Source organism: Ovis aries, chromosome 22 (assembly GCF_016772045.2).
Source record: "Ovis aries strain OAR_USU_Benz2616 breed Rambouillet chromosome 22, ARS-UI_Ramb_v3.0, whole genome shotgun sequence".
Lineage (NCBI taxonomy): Eukaryota > Metazoa > Chordata > Mammalia > Artiodactyla > Bovidae > Ovis > Ovis aries.
This window is the reverse complement of record NC_056075.1, coordinates 23,758,354-23,776,653: the sequence shown is the minus strand read 5'-3', so window position 1 is coordinate 23,776,653 and position 18,300 is coordinate 23,758,354. Positions and strand designations below refer to the sequence as shown.

Genomic DNA, 18,300 nt, shown 5'->3' with positions numbered 1-18,300 from the left:
TCCTGCAGGTGTGTGGTTAGGGACAGGGGAGAATGAATCCTGGAAAACCAAGCCAGAAGGGAGATGGACAGGGGAGGGAGACTGCTGGGGTGAGGAAAATGTCTCCCCCATTTACTCCCACTGAATAAGAACTGATCCCTATAAATCAGGGAGGCAGCATAAGGCGACTTTCTCAGGCCAGACAGGTGGGGAGTCAGGCAGAGGAGGAGGCTAGGGTGGGGACAGGGAGATAGGAGGGCCTCAGACCCTCTCCTGCCCACTCCCTCCCTTGTCAGGGACTCCAGTCCCAGAGACTTCACATCCCTACAATCCCAAACTGTAGGTTAAAAGGGTGCAATTATGGAAGCCTTCTCTGGGCTTCCCTAGGGTCATGGATGGAACACGGCCTTCTCGGGGTAATTGATGAGCATTCCAGTGCCAAGTCAGCTCACTGGTCCCCAGCTAACTCCTGCCCTTGAAGGACTCAGCCTGACTTTGCCACCTTCTCTTGACTGGCCCACTGAGTAAACAGGCAAATCATTCTCCCTTCCCCTCATTTCTCTCCTATGTAAGAGAGAACATTGAACTGGATGACAAACACAGGTTCCACCATCATTAGGAATCTTTTTTCAGTGCTCAGAAAGTCATCATACATGCAATACTTACAGCTTATTTCTGATGATTAAAAATAATACTTGCCTGCAATACTTAGAGCTTATTTTTGATGATTAAAATTAATATTTGCTTGTTGTAGAAATTTTAGAAAAGAGCAAAATATTACAAAGAAAAGAAAAACTCTAATACCATCTCAGAGGAAACCATGGTTAACTTTTTGGAAACTTTCCTTCCAAGGTTGCTTGATTTCTGTGGGGGAGGGGCATCCATAACATTTTAACAAAATTGGGCTCTACTGTTTATACAGCTTTGCCACTGCTTCTTACAACTGTCATTACGCTGCTGTGAGCATTTTCCCAAGTGATCAAGTGCTCTTCAAAAATACTATTTTAAAGGTTGCCTAATACTCCACCAAGAGGATTCACCATGATTACAGGGCATTTAGATTGTTTTCTAGTACAAACAACACTGCCATAGCATCCTAGGCTTGTATACAAGTATTTGCCTTCATCTCCATTTCTTCAGGATCGATTCTGCAGGCAGAGTCACAAGGCCAATGAAAATGATATTTTAAAAGGGTTTGATGTGTGCCACCATATTAATTTTCAGAAAGACAATAAACCCATTGATGTGCTCAAGGTGAGTGAGAGGTGGTTTTTTAAGTGTCAGAGTTAGAATGCAGGATTGTGGTCCTGTCTCTTCTCCTCTCCCCAGTTCTGAAGGTTAACTGTCCAGCAAAAGAGAGGGTAGCATTCCAAGACAGAAGATGCAGGTCTGCTGTCTAGCTCTGCCGCTCTGGCTTTGGGATCCTGAAACAAGCACTGGTTCTCCTAACTGTGAAATGGGTATGACGAGCTCTGAGTACTATGCAGAGCAGTTTCCTTGCTCTTTTGAAAAGGTATTTGTGAAAGTTCTTTGTAAACTTGCCCAAGAGCTTCCCTTCCTGACTCTTAGTCATCTGAATGCCCAGTCAGTGCTGGCTGGTTTTCAGGATGATAGAAAAGGAGTTTTCTGAAGGGAATCAGTGGGCTCTGAGGGCCTGAGAAGGCCCAGGTGAGTCTTCAAAAGGTCAGAGACAGCACTGAAGAGCTAAAGCAAAGAACAGGGCCTGGCACCTCCCTGAGGGTGCTGAGCAGGTGGGTGGACTTAAGAGGGCAAAGACCTTGAGATCTGTCTCAAGGCTCTCAGCCCATCCTTTCTAGAGTTCTGACTGGACATCTAGCCTTTGGGGAACCAGAAACCAAGCTGATTCGGTGGATACAACAAGTCAGTAGCTGCAGAGGACTCCAGAGGCCACCAGCTCTGGTCCCTTCTTCCAGGCTATTATGCGGCCCTGTATTTTTAAGACCCTCCAATCGGAAAGGCAACTAGCGTTTCCAGCCATCACCTCTCCAGCCATGGGCAAAGGAAAAAGAAGACCGTGGTACTTCTCTTGGGAAGCACAGCTGGCCGGCCTGAGCATCCTGCCACACTTCCCCACCCACCGGGCAAATGCCCTTCCTCATCCCCGGCACGCTCGCCTAGCACCGTGGCCTGAGGGGACTCCAGTGACGTTTCTGGTGTGCTGGAAGAACTGCGTAGACCCCACGGAATGCCATCCTCCCTGATTTTCGCCATCATCACCGGCAGCCCCCCACCTCCAGCGCACCCCCAATGGTCAGAGATGCATCTCCCGCCTCCAAAGACGCACAACAGGTGGCACCTGTCTGGCCTCCCCAACCACACCTCTCCACCTGTCCCTGCCCCTCCACCTGCACCCCCGTCTGCCAGCTGAGCCTGGCCCCGGCGGAGCCTTACCTTTGAGGTTTTGGGGGTGGGCCCGCGGCGCCCGGCTCGGGTTTCCTCGGGGCAGAGAGGGAATACTGGAGAAGTTGTTACCCATGGCATCCGGCCCCAGTGGGGTTCGGCACTCGCAGGGGGCAGGCGAGGCTGGGCAGGAGCGGAGGCACGGTGTGCAAGTGTGTGCGCGCGCGGGCGCGCGCGCCGCCGGGGGAGGGCCCCGGTGGGGCTGCGGCGGGGGGCGGGCGGGCCGCTCCTCTCCTCTCTGGGTCTGGGCTCCGCGGTCCTCGGCGGGTCCTGCCCGCCGCGGGGGTTCCTCGCGCGAGCCGGCTACCTGCCTGCCATTTTTCGCGGCGGGCGCGCCCCTGGGCCGGGGCCGGCGGCGCCCGGGGCTCCCTTCTTCCTCCCGCTGGCGCTCGGGTTCCGGCTGTTGGCTCCCGCACGCTTCCCCCGGGCCATAGAGTCGGGGCTCTCGGCGCGGGCGCTCAGCGGCTCGGCCTGCCCGGAGGCTCGGCGGCTTGGCGGCCGGCTGGGTCCCCGCCCGCGGGGACGACCGAGGCGGCGACGTGCGCGGTGCCCTCCCGCCGGCGGCTCGACATGGAGCGGGGCTCGGAGGAGCGCGGGGTGTGCCGGGCGCTCTCGCGGTGGTGGGTCTCCCCCCCGCCCCCGACGCCGCGCTCCCGCCCCCGCCGGGTCCCCCGCGCGACCGCCGCCCCCGCCCCCAGCCGTCGCCAGGATTCCCTCGCTCCGGTTGTTATGGTGACAGCTGCGCCGGTGAATGAGCGTCTTAGTGACACGCGCGCTCCCGCTCAGCCAGATGTGGCGCGGGGCGCGCGACGTTCCGGCCAACACTAGCCCTTCTTGGCCTGGCGGGGGAGCAGATAGGGGTCAAATATCAGACAGAGATTGGGGCTCCAAGGGTTGGGTTTATTCCCCTCACCAACAGTGGCGCTTGGTCTTGAAAACAAGGGAAACCATACAGTAAGAACGGTGAACTCCCTGGATACCAGGCCCGGGACGAAGAAACTCATTTCCGATTTCTCTAGTAGCAGGAACAGTGCCTGGCATACAATAAAAGCTCCAGAAAATATATATATGTATGTATATATGTGTGTGTGTATGTGTGTATATATATATATATATATATATTTATTTAAGTGGATGGATGACTGAATAAATGAGATGAGATTAAGAATCCCACCCATTCTTTCCTATCTTGCAAGATGGCGGTTGAAAAGGCTGAGAAGCCAGATATTAAGGAGAAAAAACCTGAAACCAAGAAGGCTGATGCTGGTGACAAGGCTAAAAAGGTGAAGAAGGTTAAGAAGGGGAAGCCCCACTGCAGCTGAAACCCTGTCCTGGTCAGAGGAATTGGCAGATATTCCGATCAGCTATGTACTCCAGGAAGGCCTTGTACCAGAGACAGTATTCAGCAGCTAAATCCAAGGTTAAAAAAAAAAAAAAAGGTTCGGGTTCTTGCTACTATAACAAAACCAGTTGGTGGCGACAAGAATGGTGGTACCTAAGTGGTCAGACTTCACAAAATGCCTAGGTATTACCCTATGGAAGACGTGCCTCAGAAGCTGTTGAGTCACTGCAGAAAACCCTTCAGTAAGCATGTGAAAAAGCTGCGTGCCAGCGGCATCACTCCCGGGACTATTCTGATCATCCTCACAGGGCACCACAGAGGAAAGAGGGTCATTTTCCTGAAGCATCTGGGCAGTGGCTTGTTGCTTGTGACTGGGCCTCTGTCCCTCAGTTGAGTTCCTTTGCGTAGAACACACCAGAAATTTGTCATTGCCACCTCCACCAAAATCGACATCAGTGGTGTGAAAATCCCAGAACATCTCACTGACGCTTACTTTAAGAAGAAGAAGCTGCATAAGCCCAGACACCAGAAGGGTGAGATCTTCAACACAAAGAGAAATAGGAAATCATAGTGCAGCGCAAGGTTGATCCGAAAGCCGTGGACTCATACATTCTGCAAAGAGTAAAGCTGTCCCTCAGCTCCAGGGCTACCTGCGCTCTGTGTTTGCTCTCACAAATAGAATTTATCCTCACAAAGTAGTGTTCTGAACTTCTTACAAAGAACATAATTAAATAACTTGTCCATTTCAACAAAAAATAATCCCACCCCGTACCTGACCCTTTGCTCTCAGTCAGCTCCAAGGGGCACTGGGACAAAGACTCAGAACAAGAACCCCAGGCTGTTCAGTTACTGGACACAAAAAGGCTTTGGGAGCCTTTAGATGAACACAGACTGAACCTAGAAAACTGGATGGAGGGCCAAGCCTCAGGGACGAATCTCAGGAACAAACTGTCAGAGAACCACCAACTCTGAACTGAGTGGTTCTGTCAGCTCCAAGAAGTGGGGGTCTCTGTGGCTTGCGGCAGTCAAAGAAAGCTTCCTGGAGGAAAGGGCCTTCAGCAAGTCACCTGTTCACATGACTCATCCATCCTGAAGCTCAGCACTGATACTAGGACCTGCAGGAAGGGAAGGGAGTCATCATCTGCTTGGACAGGGGGGCATCTTCTCCCTTTTTTTGGGGGGGGGGGACTATAATTCATTTACAATGTTGTGTTTCAAGTGTATAGCAAAGTGATTCCGTTATACATATACATATGTCCATTCTTTTTCAGATCATTTTCCCATGTAGTTTACAGTACTATCTTCTCCCTGTCTGGTCAGGGCTAGAAGATGAGCCAAGGTCCTGCTGGGAGAGAGAATCTGCCTTCCTTTTCCATCACCTCTAGCTCCCTGACTGGTTTCAACAACTCTGATCCAGAATCCAGCAAGGACACGGGCTGGCTTCAGGCATCTCATCCATCCTCTTCTGGGTGGTTCTTTCCGCAAGCCTTCATGTGACAGCTCCTCATTATTCAGGCACAGTTCATGTATCACCTCCTAACTGTCTCTGACCAGCCCAGCCAGAGAACCCCTCCCCCACTCTCAGTTATGCTCCATACCATTACTCTGTGCTATCTTCTGGAATTAATTTGAAAGTAGACTTTCCTTTCCCCCCGGTTTATGGTCTACCTCCCCGCACAGTGAGTGGAGCAAGCAGGTCAACTCCATTCACCATGATGTCACCAGCCTCCAAGAGAATCCCTGGGACATGACAGACTGTCCAACACTGCTTGTGAAATGGACGAATCCCCCTGCCTGCCAGGCGAATTCCACCAAGAGGCGTGGGAGGAAAGCCTCTGAACCACCCCTTATTCCCCTCTCCTGCCCTCCACCCCCACCCCATTGCAGGCATCACATCCTTAAATGTCTGGGACTCCAGGCGAGCTAGAAATATCCTTGACAGCTGCTCTCTGGGGTCTGGAGGGAACGACAGCTCCCTTCTCCGCCCCCAGCCTCTTAGATGCCCAGGATCACGTGCCCGGCCAGCTGCAAAATGGACGTGGCAGGTCAGGGGTGCTGTCTTTTTATGGGCGTATCTGCCCGAGGCTCACGCCAGCTGATGACTCACGCATCAGAAATCCATGGGCTCTGAATGGCAGCACACTCATGCATTTGCACACACACTTTTACTCTCTCACACACTCACTCCTACACAAATACCCACACCCTCACACACTCATATAGCCCTGAAGCCTGCTGGAATGAGGTCACTCTAGGCTGCTGCTGGCATCAGAATAAATCTGAAGACTGTATAGACGAGAGTAGTTCCCCTGGAGGGTGTGCAAAGTGCAAGCCCTTGGTAGGATGTACCGACAGTGGCTGGGGGGGAAGCTTGTCGTCTCCTTCCCTGCCTTGGGGAGATGGGCTGGGACACAGAAGGGATGGGGCCTGGTGAGGCCCCATGGTAGAGGGAGGCAGGGATGTCATGGGTCCCATGTGGTCTAGACCTGGGGCTCTGGGCCAAGCAGGGGAGAAATGGAGAAGGTCACAGGGAAGGAGAGACGAGGGGACCAGACACTGGTGACTGCCTAGGGGTCCAGAGGCTCTGCTGACACCAGGGAGCTACACAGGAGGGCAAGAGGCATTAGGGACCGAGGCAGGGAACTGAAGGGACAGAAACATCCCCTGATCTCAGAGGCTGAGGAGACGATGGTAGCATCCACAAGGCTGAGATTAAGGTGAGATGAGTGAGGCGTCCCTGTGTGATGAAATGAAAGGGGGCACTTGCCCTTGGAACCAAGTAATGAACAGCCACCTTGCTCGTGCTCGGGCTTGAGTGTGATGCCTCTGAAATCTTGTACCCTACGTCACGGGTCCCCAACCAGTGGGCCACAGACCAGCACCAGTCCATGTCTTGTTAGGAACCAGGCCGCATGGCAGGAAGTGAGTGATGGGTGAGCAAGTGGTGAGTGAGTGATCGAAGCCTCATCTGTTTTTACAGGGCCTCCTCACATTACTGCCTGAGCTCCACCTCCTGTCAGATCAGCAGCAGCATTAGATTCCCACAGGAGCACAAGCCCTACTCTCACTGTCTCCCATCACCCCCAGATGGGGTCATTTAGCTGCAGAAAAACAAAACTTAGGGCTCCCACTGATTCTGCATTATGGTGAATTGTATAATTATTTCATTCTATATCACAATGTAATAATAATAAAGTGCACAATAAATGTAAAGTGCTTGAATCATTCCCCCACCCTATCTGTGAAAAAATTGTCTTCCACAAACCCAGTCCCTGGTGCCAAAAAGCTTGGGGACCGCTGCCTTATGTCATCTCCCTAGACTGGCCCTAGTTTTCCCAAGGAGCTCTGCGCTATGGTGGCAGGGGGAACACCACTGTCAGGTGGCAACTCACTGTAAGTCTCTGGCCAGGCAGGGACCTGGAGGAGGCGGGTGTGGCTGCACGGGACCCAGGGTAGCTGAGGGTGGCCCCTCCAGGGGACCTGTGCCTCAGAAACCCTTTCCTGGCAGCGGTGGTGGTTGGACCAAGCTCAGAGGAGCAAAGAACTACAGTACCCTTCTTCCCCTGGACATTGGGTGGAATCCCTGAGGCTTCAAGCATCCTTCACCAAAGAGGCTGCCAGGAGGCAGGGAAGTGGCATCTGAGGCCCCGAGGGCCCTTCCCAGCCCCAATTATGAAGCGAGGAGGGAGAAGGAGCCTGCCAGGAAGAAGATCTGGATGAAGTCACTGTTTTGGTGGCTTCAATGGAAGCTATTAATACCGATAAGGTGGTGCTCCAGCACCTGTCACCGTGGCAACCCCGCCTCCCCAGCAGTGTAGATTCTGAAAGCTCTGCCCAAGGGGGTGGGTGTCAGTGCATATGTGTTTGGCTGCGTGTACACGTGTGTCCATGTGGATGCTGTGAGCGCTCACACCAATGCACAGGAGAAGAGGGGACCCCAGGCGGGGACCCAGGGACAGTTTCAGCAGCAGCTCTGGCCCCCACCGCCCCTTCTCTGCCTTGCTTCTCTCCCTTCTAAGCAGCTCCTTTCTCTTGCTCCCTCTTCCTCTCTCTCCCTCCCTCCTCTTGTCTTTCTCCCTTCTTCCTGCCCTTCCCTGTTCCACCCTTGTCCTATGTCTCTCTGCCCTTGCTGCTCCTTCCTCAGTCTCCTCCTGCTGGTTCACCTCTCTCCTCTCCTCCTTTCTCACTCTCCACATCTCCCAGATCAGTTCAAGTCTTCAAGAGTCTCCATGCTGATAAAATAATAAAATATTTGACTGACAGCTTCCTTTCTTCCTTCCCTGAACCCCTGGAGACTGAGCCCAGAGCAAGCCATGGGATGGTCCCCCACCGGGCAGACAAGATGGAGTTCATCTAGGCTGAGCCAGGGCTCCCTTAAACTTCAACAGCTGACCTCGCCCTCCCTGCTGAGAAGCTAGCCTTTAAACAGGAAACAGACTCAGAGGGAGAGGGAGAGGGTTGGATGATTTGGGAGAATGGCATTGTAACATGTATACTATCATGTAAGAATCGAATCGCCAGTCTATGTCCGACACAGGATACAGCATGCTTGGGGCTGGTGCACGGTGATGACCCAGAGAGATGTTATGGGGAGGGAGGTGGGAGGGGGTTCATGTTTGGGAACGCATGTACACCCGTGGTGGATTCATGTCAATGTATGACAAAACCAATACAGTATTGTAAAGTAAAATAAAGTAAAAAAAAAAAATTAAAAAAATAAACAAGAAGCAGCCTCAGCCATCCCTGGCTAGAATACAAGGCAGCTCTGAGCCCAGCCCATGATTATTAACATGATCAGACCATCGTCCGAAAACACACACAGAAGTAGTCCTGCCTGAACTGTAGGGGGTGGCTGGACATGTTAGATGGGAGATCCCTGAGTGCCTGAACCATAGCAGATTCTCAATAAATATTTGACAAATCAATGAATTAATGTCCGTGAATTAACCTATCAATACAGCCTCTCAGTAAGCCCAAGAGCCTTGCTCAGACCAGCCTTTCTGGCCGGTTCCCTTCTCAACAGTACCTTCGCCACAAAGTTTTCCTTGAGGCCAGGTCTTTCCTCTGAAGGACCGGAGTCTGTGCTAACCATCTTAGCATGGAATGGGCACCTTACTGCCCTGTTTGCAGGCGCTTTGGGATTCAGCTTCCTTCATTGCCCCAGCGACCCTTCTGAGCACTCTCTGTACACCTTGCACTGTATGGGGTACAGTTTCCTTGCCAACGCCATGAGGGAGCCTGTCCTATGCTTTCCTTAACTCCAGTACCGTTTCTTACCTCCCAGGGCCAAGTTTAGGGCCGAACGCACTAGTAGGTCTCCATATTGTCGAGATGTCAGTTCTTCCCAACTTGAGCTGTAGATTCAATACATCCCAGGGAAAATCCCAGCAAGTTATTTTGTAGATGTTAACAAACTGATTCTCAAGTGTCCGTGGAGAGGTAAAAGACCCAGAGTAATGAACAGGATATTGACGAAGAGCAGTTGGAGGACTGACATTAGCCAACTTCAAAATTTACTATGAAGCTATGGTAATTAAGACAGTGTGATACTAGTGAACAATAGACAAATAGATAAATGGAACTGAATAAAGAGCCAAGAAATGGACTCACAAACACAGTCAAGTAATCTTTGATGAAGGAGCAAAGGAATATAATGGAGCAAAGGTAATCTTCTCAACAAATGGTTTCATGAATGACTGGACATCCACGTGCAAAAGGGTAAATCTAGACACAGGCCTTACACCCCCACCCACAAAAATTAAATCAAAATGGATCACAGACCTATATGTTAAATGCAAAGCTATAAAATTCCTAGAAGATAACAGGAGGAATCCAGACGACCTTAGCTTTGATAATGACTTTTTACAAAGATGACAAAGGTATGAACCAAGAAAGAAAGAATTGGTAATACCAGGGGGAAAGGACAGTTAGAGAGTTTGAGACTGACTTGAGCACACTGTTTTGTTTAAAATGGATAACCAACAAGGACCTACTGTTAACACGGGGAACTTTGTTCAATTTGGTGACAATTTACTGCTACTGTTAGCAAAAGAGACTTTGCTCTATTTAGTGACAACCCAAATGGGAAAAGAACTTGACAAGAAGTATATACATGTATATGCATAACTGAGTCACTTTGTGTTATACCTGAAACTACCACAACATTGTTAATCAACTCTACTCCAATATAAAATAAAAACTTTTTGAAAAGAAACAATTGAAAAGCTTGATTCATTAAAATTAAATCTTCTGCTCTGCAAAAGACTCTGTCAAGGGAATAAAAAAACAAACCACACACTGAGAGAAAATATTTGCAAAAGACATATCTGAAATAAGACCGTTATCTAAAATATATAAAACATACTTCAAACTCAACAATAAGAAAACAACTTCGTTTTTAAAATGAGCCAAAGACCTTAACAGACACTTCACCAAAGAAAATGGCAAATAAGCATTTGAAAAGACGGTCCATATCTTATGTTATCAGGAAAACGTAAATCAAAATGATGATGCCACTGCAGAATTATTAGAATGGCCAAAATCCAGAACATTGGCAGCACTAAGTGGAACACTGGGAACTCTCATTCATTGCTGGTAGGAATACAAAATAGTACAGCCACTTTGGAAGGCAGTTTGGTGGTTTCTTACAAAACTAACCACTCTCTTAGCATATTATCCAGGAGTTATATTCCTGCATATTTACTCAAAGGGATTGCAAACTTATGTCCACAAAAAAAACCTGCATGTGTGTTTTTAACCACTTTGTTCAGAATTGCCAAAACTTGGAGGCAGCCAAAATGTCCTTCAATAGATGAATGAATAAATAAACTGTGGTACTTCCAGACACGGAATATTATTCAATGCTAAAAAGAAATGAGCTATTGAGCTATGAAAAGACACAGAGGAACCTTCAAATATAATGAAATATTTATGAGCACTTGTTTAATGATTAATGAGGTTGACACAACGTTGTTTTATAGACATTTAAGTAAATATTTTTTAATTTTGATTTTGAGTTTTCCTTTCATAATTTGGAGCCACTGGATTTTTTTCCAGTCTTATGTAGACCCTTAGAAAGCCCATAGGCCTAAGTCCTAGACTTATAGTGCCTATGGATAAAATCCAGGCCTGAGGCCAAGCATTCTTAAGACTGCATCTAAAAGGGCTTCCTTGTGGCTCAGATGGTAAAGAATCTGCCTGCAGTGGGAGGGGGGTTCATGTTTGGGAATGCATGTAAGAATTAAAGATTTTAAAATTAAAAAAATAATAATAATAACAAAAAAAAAAAAAAAGAATCTGCCTGCAATCCGGGAGACCTGGAGTCGATCCCTGAAGAAGGGACTGGCTACCAACTCCAGTATTCTTGCCTGGAAAACTCCATGGACCGAGGAGCCTGGTGGCCTACAGTCCATGGGGTCACAAAAGAGTCAGACACGGCTGAGAGACTAACACACACAAAAGGACAGGTGGAGATTTCTGCAAGAAGCAAAAAGAAAAATGTGCAATGCCAGAAAGAGGACCACACGTCTCCCTATCTGGGAAACGTGTTTAGTGACTTCAAAGGAGTCCAGGCCCTTGACTCGTCCCAGGGCCACTGGCTCAGGTAATACTGACGACGATATTTGTTTGTTTGTTTGTGGCTGCACTGGCGCTTCGTTGGAGCTAGTCTTTGTTGCCATGTGCGTGCTTCTTGTTGCAGAACATGGGCTCTCGGCGCATGGGCTCAGTAGTTGTGGCATGTGGGCTTAGTTGCCCCAGGGCATGTGGAATCTTCCTGGACCAGGGATGTGCCCTATAATGGCAGGTGGATTCTTAACCACTGGACCACCAGGGATGTCCCTACAGGAGATATTTATGGAGCACATAGTCACATATACAAGGTCTTGATCTAAGCATTTCATCTGTGTTAATTCATTTCATCCGTATTAATTCAATAACCCTGTGAAGTAGGTATTATTATTTGGCAGCAGCAGCAACAGTGTCCCCATTTTAAAGATGAAAATCCTGAAGCTTAGGAAAGTTAAGATGCTTGACTAGGAGCTGATAAGTGAGAACTGAGGTTCAGTCCTAGGATGGTCTGAGTCCGAATCCCTGCCCCAGAGTGGGATTCCTTTAGGTGCCAGCTTGAGGAAGACACCTGTTGCCAGGGAGGTGTCCTCCCTTGAGTTCCCGAACCAGCCCCCTCCTATCGATGAGACCCTTAAAACTCCCCAGGGCTTTGGCTCAGCTCTCCAGAAGTTAGGAAGCACGTGGCCACTAATGAACACAAAATAGATTTTAAAATAACAAAACTGAACTCAAAGAAAAGTGCTCCAAGTGGCTGTAATATCCCAGCATTTTCTTTTCCCTACAGAGATATTTTAAATGACCTTGTGTGTGTTAGTCACTCAGTTGTGTCCGACTGTTTGCAACCCCATGGACCATAACCCACCAGGCCCCTCTATCCACTGGATTCTCCAGGCAAGAATACTTGAGTGGGTTGCCATTTCCTCCTCCAGAGCATCTTCCCAACCCAGGGATTGAACCCAGGTCTCCCACTTTACAGGCAGGGTCTTTACTGTCTGAGCCACCAGGGAAGCCAGGAATGCCTTTATCTGGCAGGAACTCTTTTCTAAGAATGTTACGATGATCAGCCCATCCTAAAAGAAAAGTCTGATAAGTAAGACTCTATATAAATTTAAAACTGCTTCATGGTAAAAGTTGGAAGACACTGTCAGGAGCCGGGAGACACACCTCCACGAAGTCAGAAGCCTTCAGTCAGTTCAAACGCCCTGCATCTCCAGATGCAGAACAGGAAACAGACGTTTCTCCATTACTGCTGCCTGGGTAGCCTCTCACTTCTATCCTCCCTTCCCAAGAGAGGTCTCAGAGGCGCTCGCTTGTTCCGACCTTCACCCTTCACCCAAAGGCGCCTCAGACTGTGGGAAATTTCCTCTCTTCCCAACCAGGGCAGCCTGTGGAACGTTTTCTCTCAGCGGGGTCAGCAGCCTTGAGTACCCCATCTTCTCTTCCCAGTCGTCCCTCTCCGTTTCTCTCAGGCCACCAGGAGGTGGCGCTCGACCTCCATTAGAATCCGCTTTGCCTCTGTCAGGCTTTGGAGGAGAGGGGACCTCAAGTCAATCAACACACCTTTTAAACGTTTACAGGTTGCTCTATTTCCTCTTTCAAAGCGGAAGGAGAATTTAGGGAGCAAATACATCCTGATACCTTCCATTAACTACTTCATTATAATGAAAATATGTCAATGAAGAAATTAGCTCTGCTCTTTAGCCACCCAGATGTTACCCTCTGGGCACGTTTGCTTTCCTGAGGCCACTTTGTCATCTCCAGCAGACACTCTGTCCCAGGACTGAGAGAATCTCCCCAAACTTAAGGCAACTGGAGGTCCTCTTCAGAGCACCTCACCTCACACTGAGCTGCCCCACTGCCTGTGTGTGATACCTGACGTGGGCACTTGTGTGTGCCCAGCCCAGCACAGCACCTGGCTGTGGGCACTGCATATATCCAGTGAACAGCTGTTGTTATGTGGCCAGAGCTTGAGGGTGCGAGGCCATTGCACCCAACTACTCTCAGAGCTGGGACTTGCCACTCCTGGCCCAGGGCTGTCCCAAACACGCCTGAGAAGTCTCATGAGTTTGTGAGCGCTGGCAACAGGGAAAAGGCAGGTACCCAGAGTAACTCTGTCTTTGGTGTTTATGGATTAAGAATAGAATTCAGAAAATCCAGCTGGATGTGTGCCCCCTCCCCAGAGAGCAACTCACCTGTTTTTGCCCCTGGTCTCTGCATTTGGCCCAGCATCCCCGTATCTGCTACCACCACCCACAGGACCTCCACACCAGAAAACCAGCCCCTCTCAGAGGATCTGGGAACACTTCATTTCACTTTGGTCAGAAAGTCCATTTTTATAGACTGTCAGTCATGTTTAAAACAAAAAGGTGAAAATATTACAAAACCAGGCTCAACTGTTTCTTCTTCTGAGAAAAGGAGTTAGAAATGTATTGTGAATGAATGAAATTTTTCACATTCTGTAACCTATAGGGTGAGAACCAAAAATTAAAGTGTGGAATAATGTGAAGGTTTCAACTTGGTTATTTTCTTTTGTGTCAGTCTTATTTTTTTAAGTAATATTTATTTACATGGACTTCCCTGGTGGCTCGGATAGTAAAGAATCTGCTTGCAATGCAGGAGACCTGGGTTTGATTCCTTCCCCTGGAGGAAGACATGGCAACCCACTCCAGTATTCTTGCCTGGAGAATCCCCATGGGCAGAGGACCCTGCCACGATACAAGTCCGTGGGGTTGCAAAAAGTCAGACACGACTGAGTGACTAAGCACATTTATTTACATATGGAAACAATTTTTTAAATCCATAAATTTACTGCCCAGAATACTTCTCTTGATTTTTTTAAATAAAGTTTTTATGTACATGTTGTTTGAAACATCAAACAGCACAGAAAGGTATAAAACAGGGAAAAAAGTGCCCCCTGTGCTAGCATCTAATACTATTAACTGTCTACATATTTTATATATCCTTCCAGCAAAAAGTGTAGGCACAATACCAAAACTTTTACGTATTTATATAATTTTTATTTAGAAAGGATTATACTATGTACAGTATACCCAACTATTTTTTTTAATGCTTATCAGAATCTATTAGAGGTCTCTTCATATGAATACACATAGATTTGATTCATTCTTTTAATAGCTGTATAGATCCCATTTTATGGCTGCACCATAATTTATTTTAAAAATTGTTAATATCCCCTGTTGATGAAATTCAGGATCTTTCCAATTGCATTGCTATTAAAATGAAGCTGTAATGAACATTCTTGTTTGTTTATCTTGGCTATTTTTGCAAATCTATCAACAGAGCAAATACAGATGTATGTAATTGTTAGGTCAAAGGGTATGTATATTTAAAATATAAAAAGGGCATGTATGTTTACATTTTTTGCTTTAAATATATTGCCAAGTTGTTCTAGGAAAATTCATACAAATCTGTACTCCAGCCGTTAGTGTATGAAAGTGACTGCTTCCCTAAGCCCTCATTGACATTCAGTTCAGTTCAGTTGCTCAGTAGTGTCCAACTCTTTGCAGCCTCATGGACTGCAGCACGCCAGGCTTCCCTGTCCATCACGAACTCCCGGAGCTTGCTCAAACTCATGTCCATTGAGTCAGTGATGCCATCCAACTATCTCATTCTCTGTCATCCCCTTATCCTCCTGCCTTCAATCTTTCCCAGCATCAGGGTCTTTTCAAACGAGTCAGTTCTTCCCATCCCATCAGATGGCCAAAGTATTAGAGTTTCAGCTTTAGCATCAGTCCTTCCAATGAATATTCAGTACTGATTTCCTTTAGGATTGACTGGTTTGATCTCCTTTCTGTCCAGGGGACTCTCAGAAGTCTTTTCCAATATGACAGTTCAAAAGCATCAATTCTTCAGCGCTCAGCTTTTCACTCTCCTCTTTCACTTTCATCAAGAGCCTTTTTAGTTCCTCTTCACTTTCTGCCTTAAGAATGGTGTCATCTGCATATCTGAGGTTATTGATATTTCTTCCGGCAATCTTGATTCCAGCTTGTGCTTCATCCATCCCAGCATTTCACATGATGTACTCTGCATATAAGTTAAATAAGCAGGGTGACAATATACAGCCTTGACCTACTTCTTTCCCAATTTGGAACCAGTCCGTTGTTCCAGTTAAGATCTTATCCGGTTCTAACTGTAGCTTTTTGACCTGCACGCAGATTTTTCAGGAGGCAGGCAAGGTGGTCTGGTATTCCCGTCTCTTGAGGAATTTTTCCAGTTTGCTGTGATCCACACAGTCAAAAGCTCTGGTACAGTCAATAAAACAGAAGTAGATGTTTTTCTGGAACTCTCTTGCTTTTTCTATGATCCAATGGTTGTTGGCAATTTGATCTCTGGTTCCTCTGCCTTTTCTAAACCCAGCTTGAACATCTGGAAGTTCGAGGTTCACATACTATTGTAGCCTGGCTTGGAGAATTTTGAGCATCACTTTGCTAGTGTGTGAGATGAGTGCAACTGTGCGGTAGTTTGAGCATTCTTTGGCATTGCCTTTCTTTGGGATTGGAATGAAAATTGACCTTTTCCAGTCCTATGGCCATTGCTGAGTTTTCCAAATTTGCTGGTATATTGAGTTCAGCACTTTAACAGCATCATCTTTTAGGGTTTGAAATAGCTCAACTGGAATTACATCACCTCCACTAGCTTTGTTCATAGTAATACTTCCTAAGGCCCACTTGACTTCTCATTCTGGGATGTCTGGCACTAGGTGAGTGATCACACCATCGTCATTAAGATCTTTTTTGTATAGTTCTGTATATTCTTGCCACCTCAATATTTTCTGCTTCTGTTAGGTCCATACCGTTTCTGCCCTTTATTGTGCCCACATTTGCATGAATTGTTCCCTTGGTATCTCTAATCTTCTTGAAGAGATCACTAGTCTTTCCCATTCTATTGTTTTCCTCTATTTCTTTGCATTGCACATTTAGGAATGCTTTCTTATCTCTCTTTGCTATTCTTTGGAACTCTGCATTCAGATGGGTATATCTTTCATTTTCTCCTTTGCAGCTTCTCCTTTTCTCCTTTGTAGCTTCTTTTCTTTTCTCAGTTATTTGTTAGGCCTCCTCAGACAACCATTTTGCCTTTTTGCATTCCATTTTCTTGGGGATGGTCTTGATCACACCTCCTGTACAATGTCACAAACCTCTGTCCATAGTACTTCAGGCACTCTGTCAGATCTAATCCCTTGAATCTATTTGTCACTTCCACTGTATAATCGTAAGAGATTTGATTTAGCTCATACCTGAATGGTCTAGTGGTTTTCCCTGCTTTCTTCAATTTAAGTCTGAATTTGGCAATAAGGAGTTTATGATCTGAGCCACAGTCTGCTCCTGGTCTTATTTTTGCTGACTGTATAGAGCTTCTTCATCTTTGGCTGCAAAGAATATAATCAATCAATCTGATTTTGGTGTTGACCATCTGGTGATGTCCATGTGTTGAGTTGTCTCTTGTGTTGTTGGAAGAGGGTGTTTGCTATGACCAGTGCGTTCTCTTGGCAAAACTCTGTTAGCCTTTGCCCTGCTTCATTTTTGTACTCCAAGGCCAAACTTGCCTATGACTTCAGGTATCTCTTGACTTCCTACTTTTGCATTCCAGTCCCCTATGGTGAAAAGGACATCTTTCTTTAGTGTTAGTTCTAGAAGGTCTTGTAGGTCATCATAGAACCATTCCGCTTCTTTGGCATTAGCGGTTGGGGCATAGACTTGGATTACTGTGATATTGAATGGCTTGCCTTGGAAATGAACAGAGATCATTCTGTCACTCTTGAGACTGTACCCAAGTACTGCATTTTGGACTCTTTGGTTGACTATGAGGGCTACTCCATTTCTTCTAAGGAATTCCTGCCCACAGTAGTAGATATAATGGTCATCTGAATTAAATTTGCCCATTCCAGTCCATTTTAGTTCATTGATTCCTAGAATGTCGATGTTCACTCTTGCTGTCTCCTGTTTGACCACTTCCAATTTATCTTGATTCATGGACCTAACATTCCAGGTTCCTATGCAATATTGTTCTTTATGGCATCGAACTTTACTTCCGTCACCAGTCACATCCACAACCGGGCATTGTTTTCACTTTGGCTCCATCTCTCCATTCTTTCTAGAGTTATTTCTCCATTCTTCTCCAGTGGCATATTGGGCACCTGCTGACCTTGGGAGTTCCTCTTTCAGTATCCTATCATTTTGCCTTTTCATACTGTTCATGGGGTTCTCAAGGCAAGAATACTGAAGTAGTTTGTCATTCTCTTCTCCAGTGGACCACATTTTGTCAGAACTCTCCACCATGACCCATCCATCCTGGGTGGCCCTACCTAATACCAAATTTTATAAATATCATTCCTGTTCATTTAGATACAGATTAAAAAAAATCAAATTCTGGGGTAATTCCATGGTGATCCAGTGGTTAAGAGTCTGTACTTCCACTCAGGGGGGCACTGGTTAGACACCTCATCCGGCTAAGATCCCTTGCCAGTGTTCTCCCAGACGCGTTGTCCACTCTTTCTCTTTTTCAAAATTATTTATCTGGCTGCACAGGTCTTAGCTGTGGCACCTGGGATTTAGTCCCCCAATCAGGAATCCAACTCCCAGTCCCCTCTGTTGGAAGCACAGAGTCTTAACCACTGGACCACCAGGGAAGCCCCCATTGTCCATTCTTCTCTGGAGACTCCCAAGGCTACAGGCGGCTGGCGGCCCTTTGACCACTCTCCCCTCCCTCAGAGTAGATCCTCTCAGCCCACCTCTCTCCCCTCGGTTCTCTGGTGGTTCAGGATTGAGAAGCACAGCCTTAGCCAGACAATCCCCTCTCCTGGCAGCAGCCCCGAGGCTGACTAGGGCTGGGAGGCACAGAGGAGGAGCCCAGCTTCCTTCCTGGCCCTGTCCCCACCAGGCTGTGTGACTTCGGACAGGACACCCAGCCTCTCTGGGGCCCTGCACCCTCCCTTGCCCCAGGAATCTGGTGGTGGTGGTGGTTCTCTGCTA

General features: G+C 47.5%; 1 protein-coding gene and 1 pseudogene across 1 annotated transcript in view; one reads left to right on the top strand and one right to left on the bottom strand.

Annotated features, from left to right (window-relative positions):
• The window catches only part of NEURL1 (neuralized E3 ubiquitin protein ligase 1), a 74,336-nt gene extending 71,335 nt beyond the window's left edge, over window positions 1–3,001 (bottom strand). The window contains exon 1 of the mRNA XM_042238537.2: window positions 2,392–3,001. Coding sequence (XP_042094471.1) covers window positions 2,392–2,476 — 85 coding nt within the window. The 5' untranslated portion in view covers window positions 2,477–3,001. The remainder of the gene's footprint in view (window positions 1–2,391) is intronic.
• Window positions 3,002–3,684: 683 nt separating this feature from the next.
• Window positions 3,685–8,335, top strand: LOC121817610 (large ribosomal subunit protein eL6-like; annotated as a pseudogene).
• The last annotated feature ends 9,965 nt before the right edge of the window (window positions 8,336–18,300 follow it).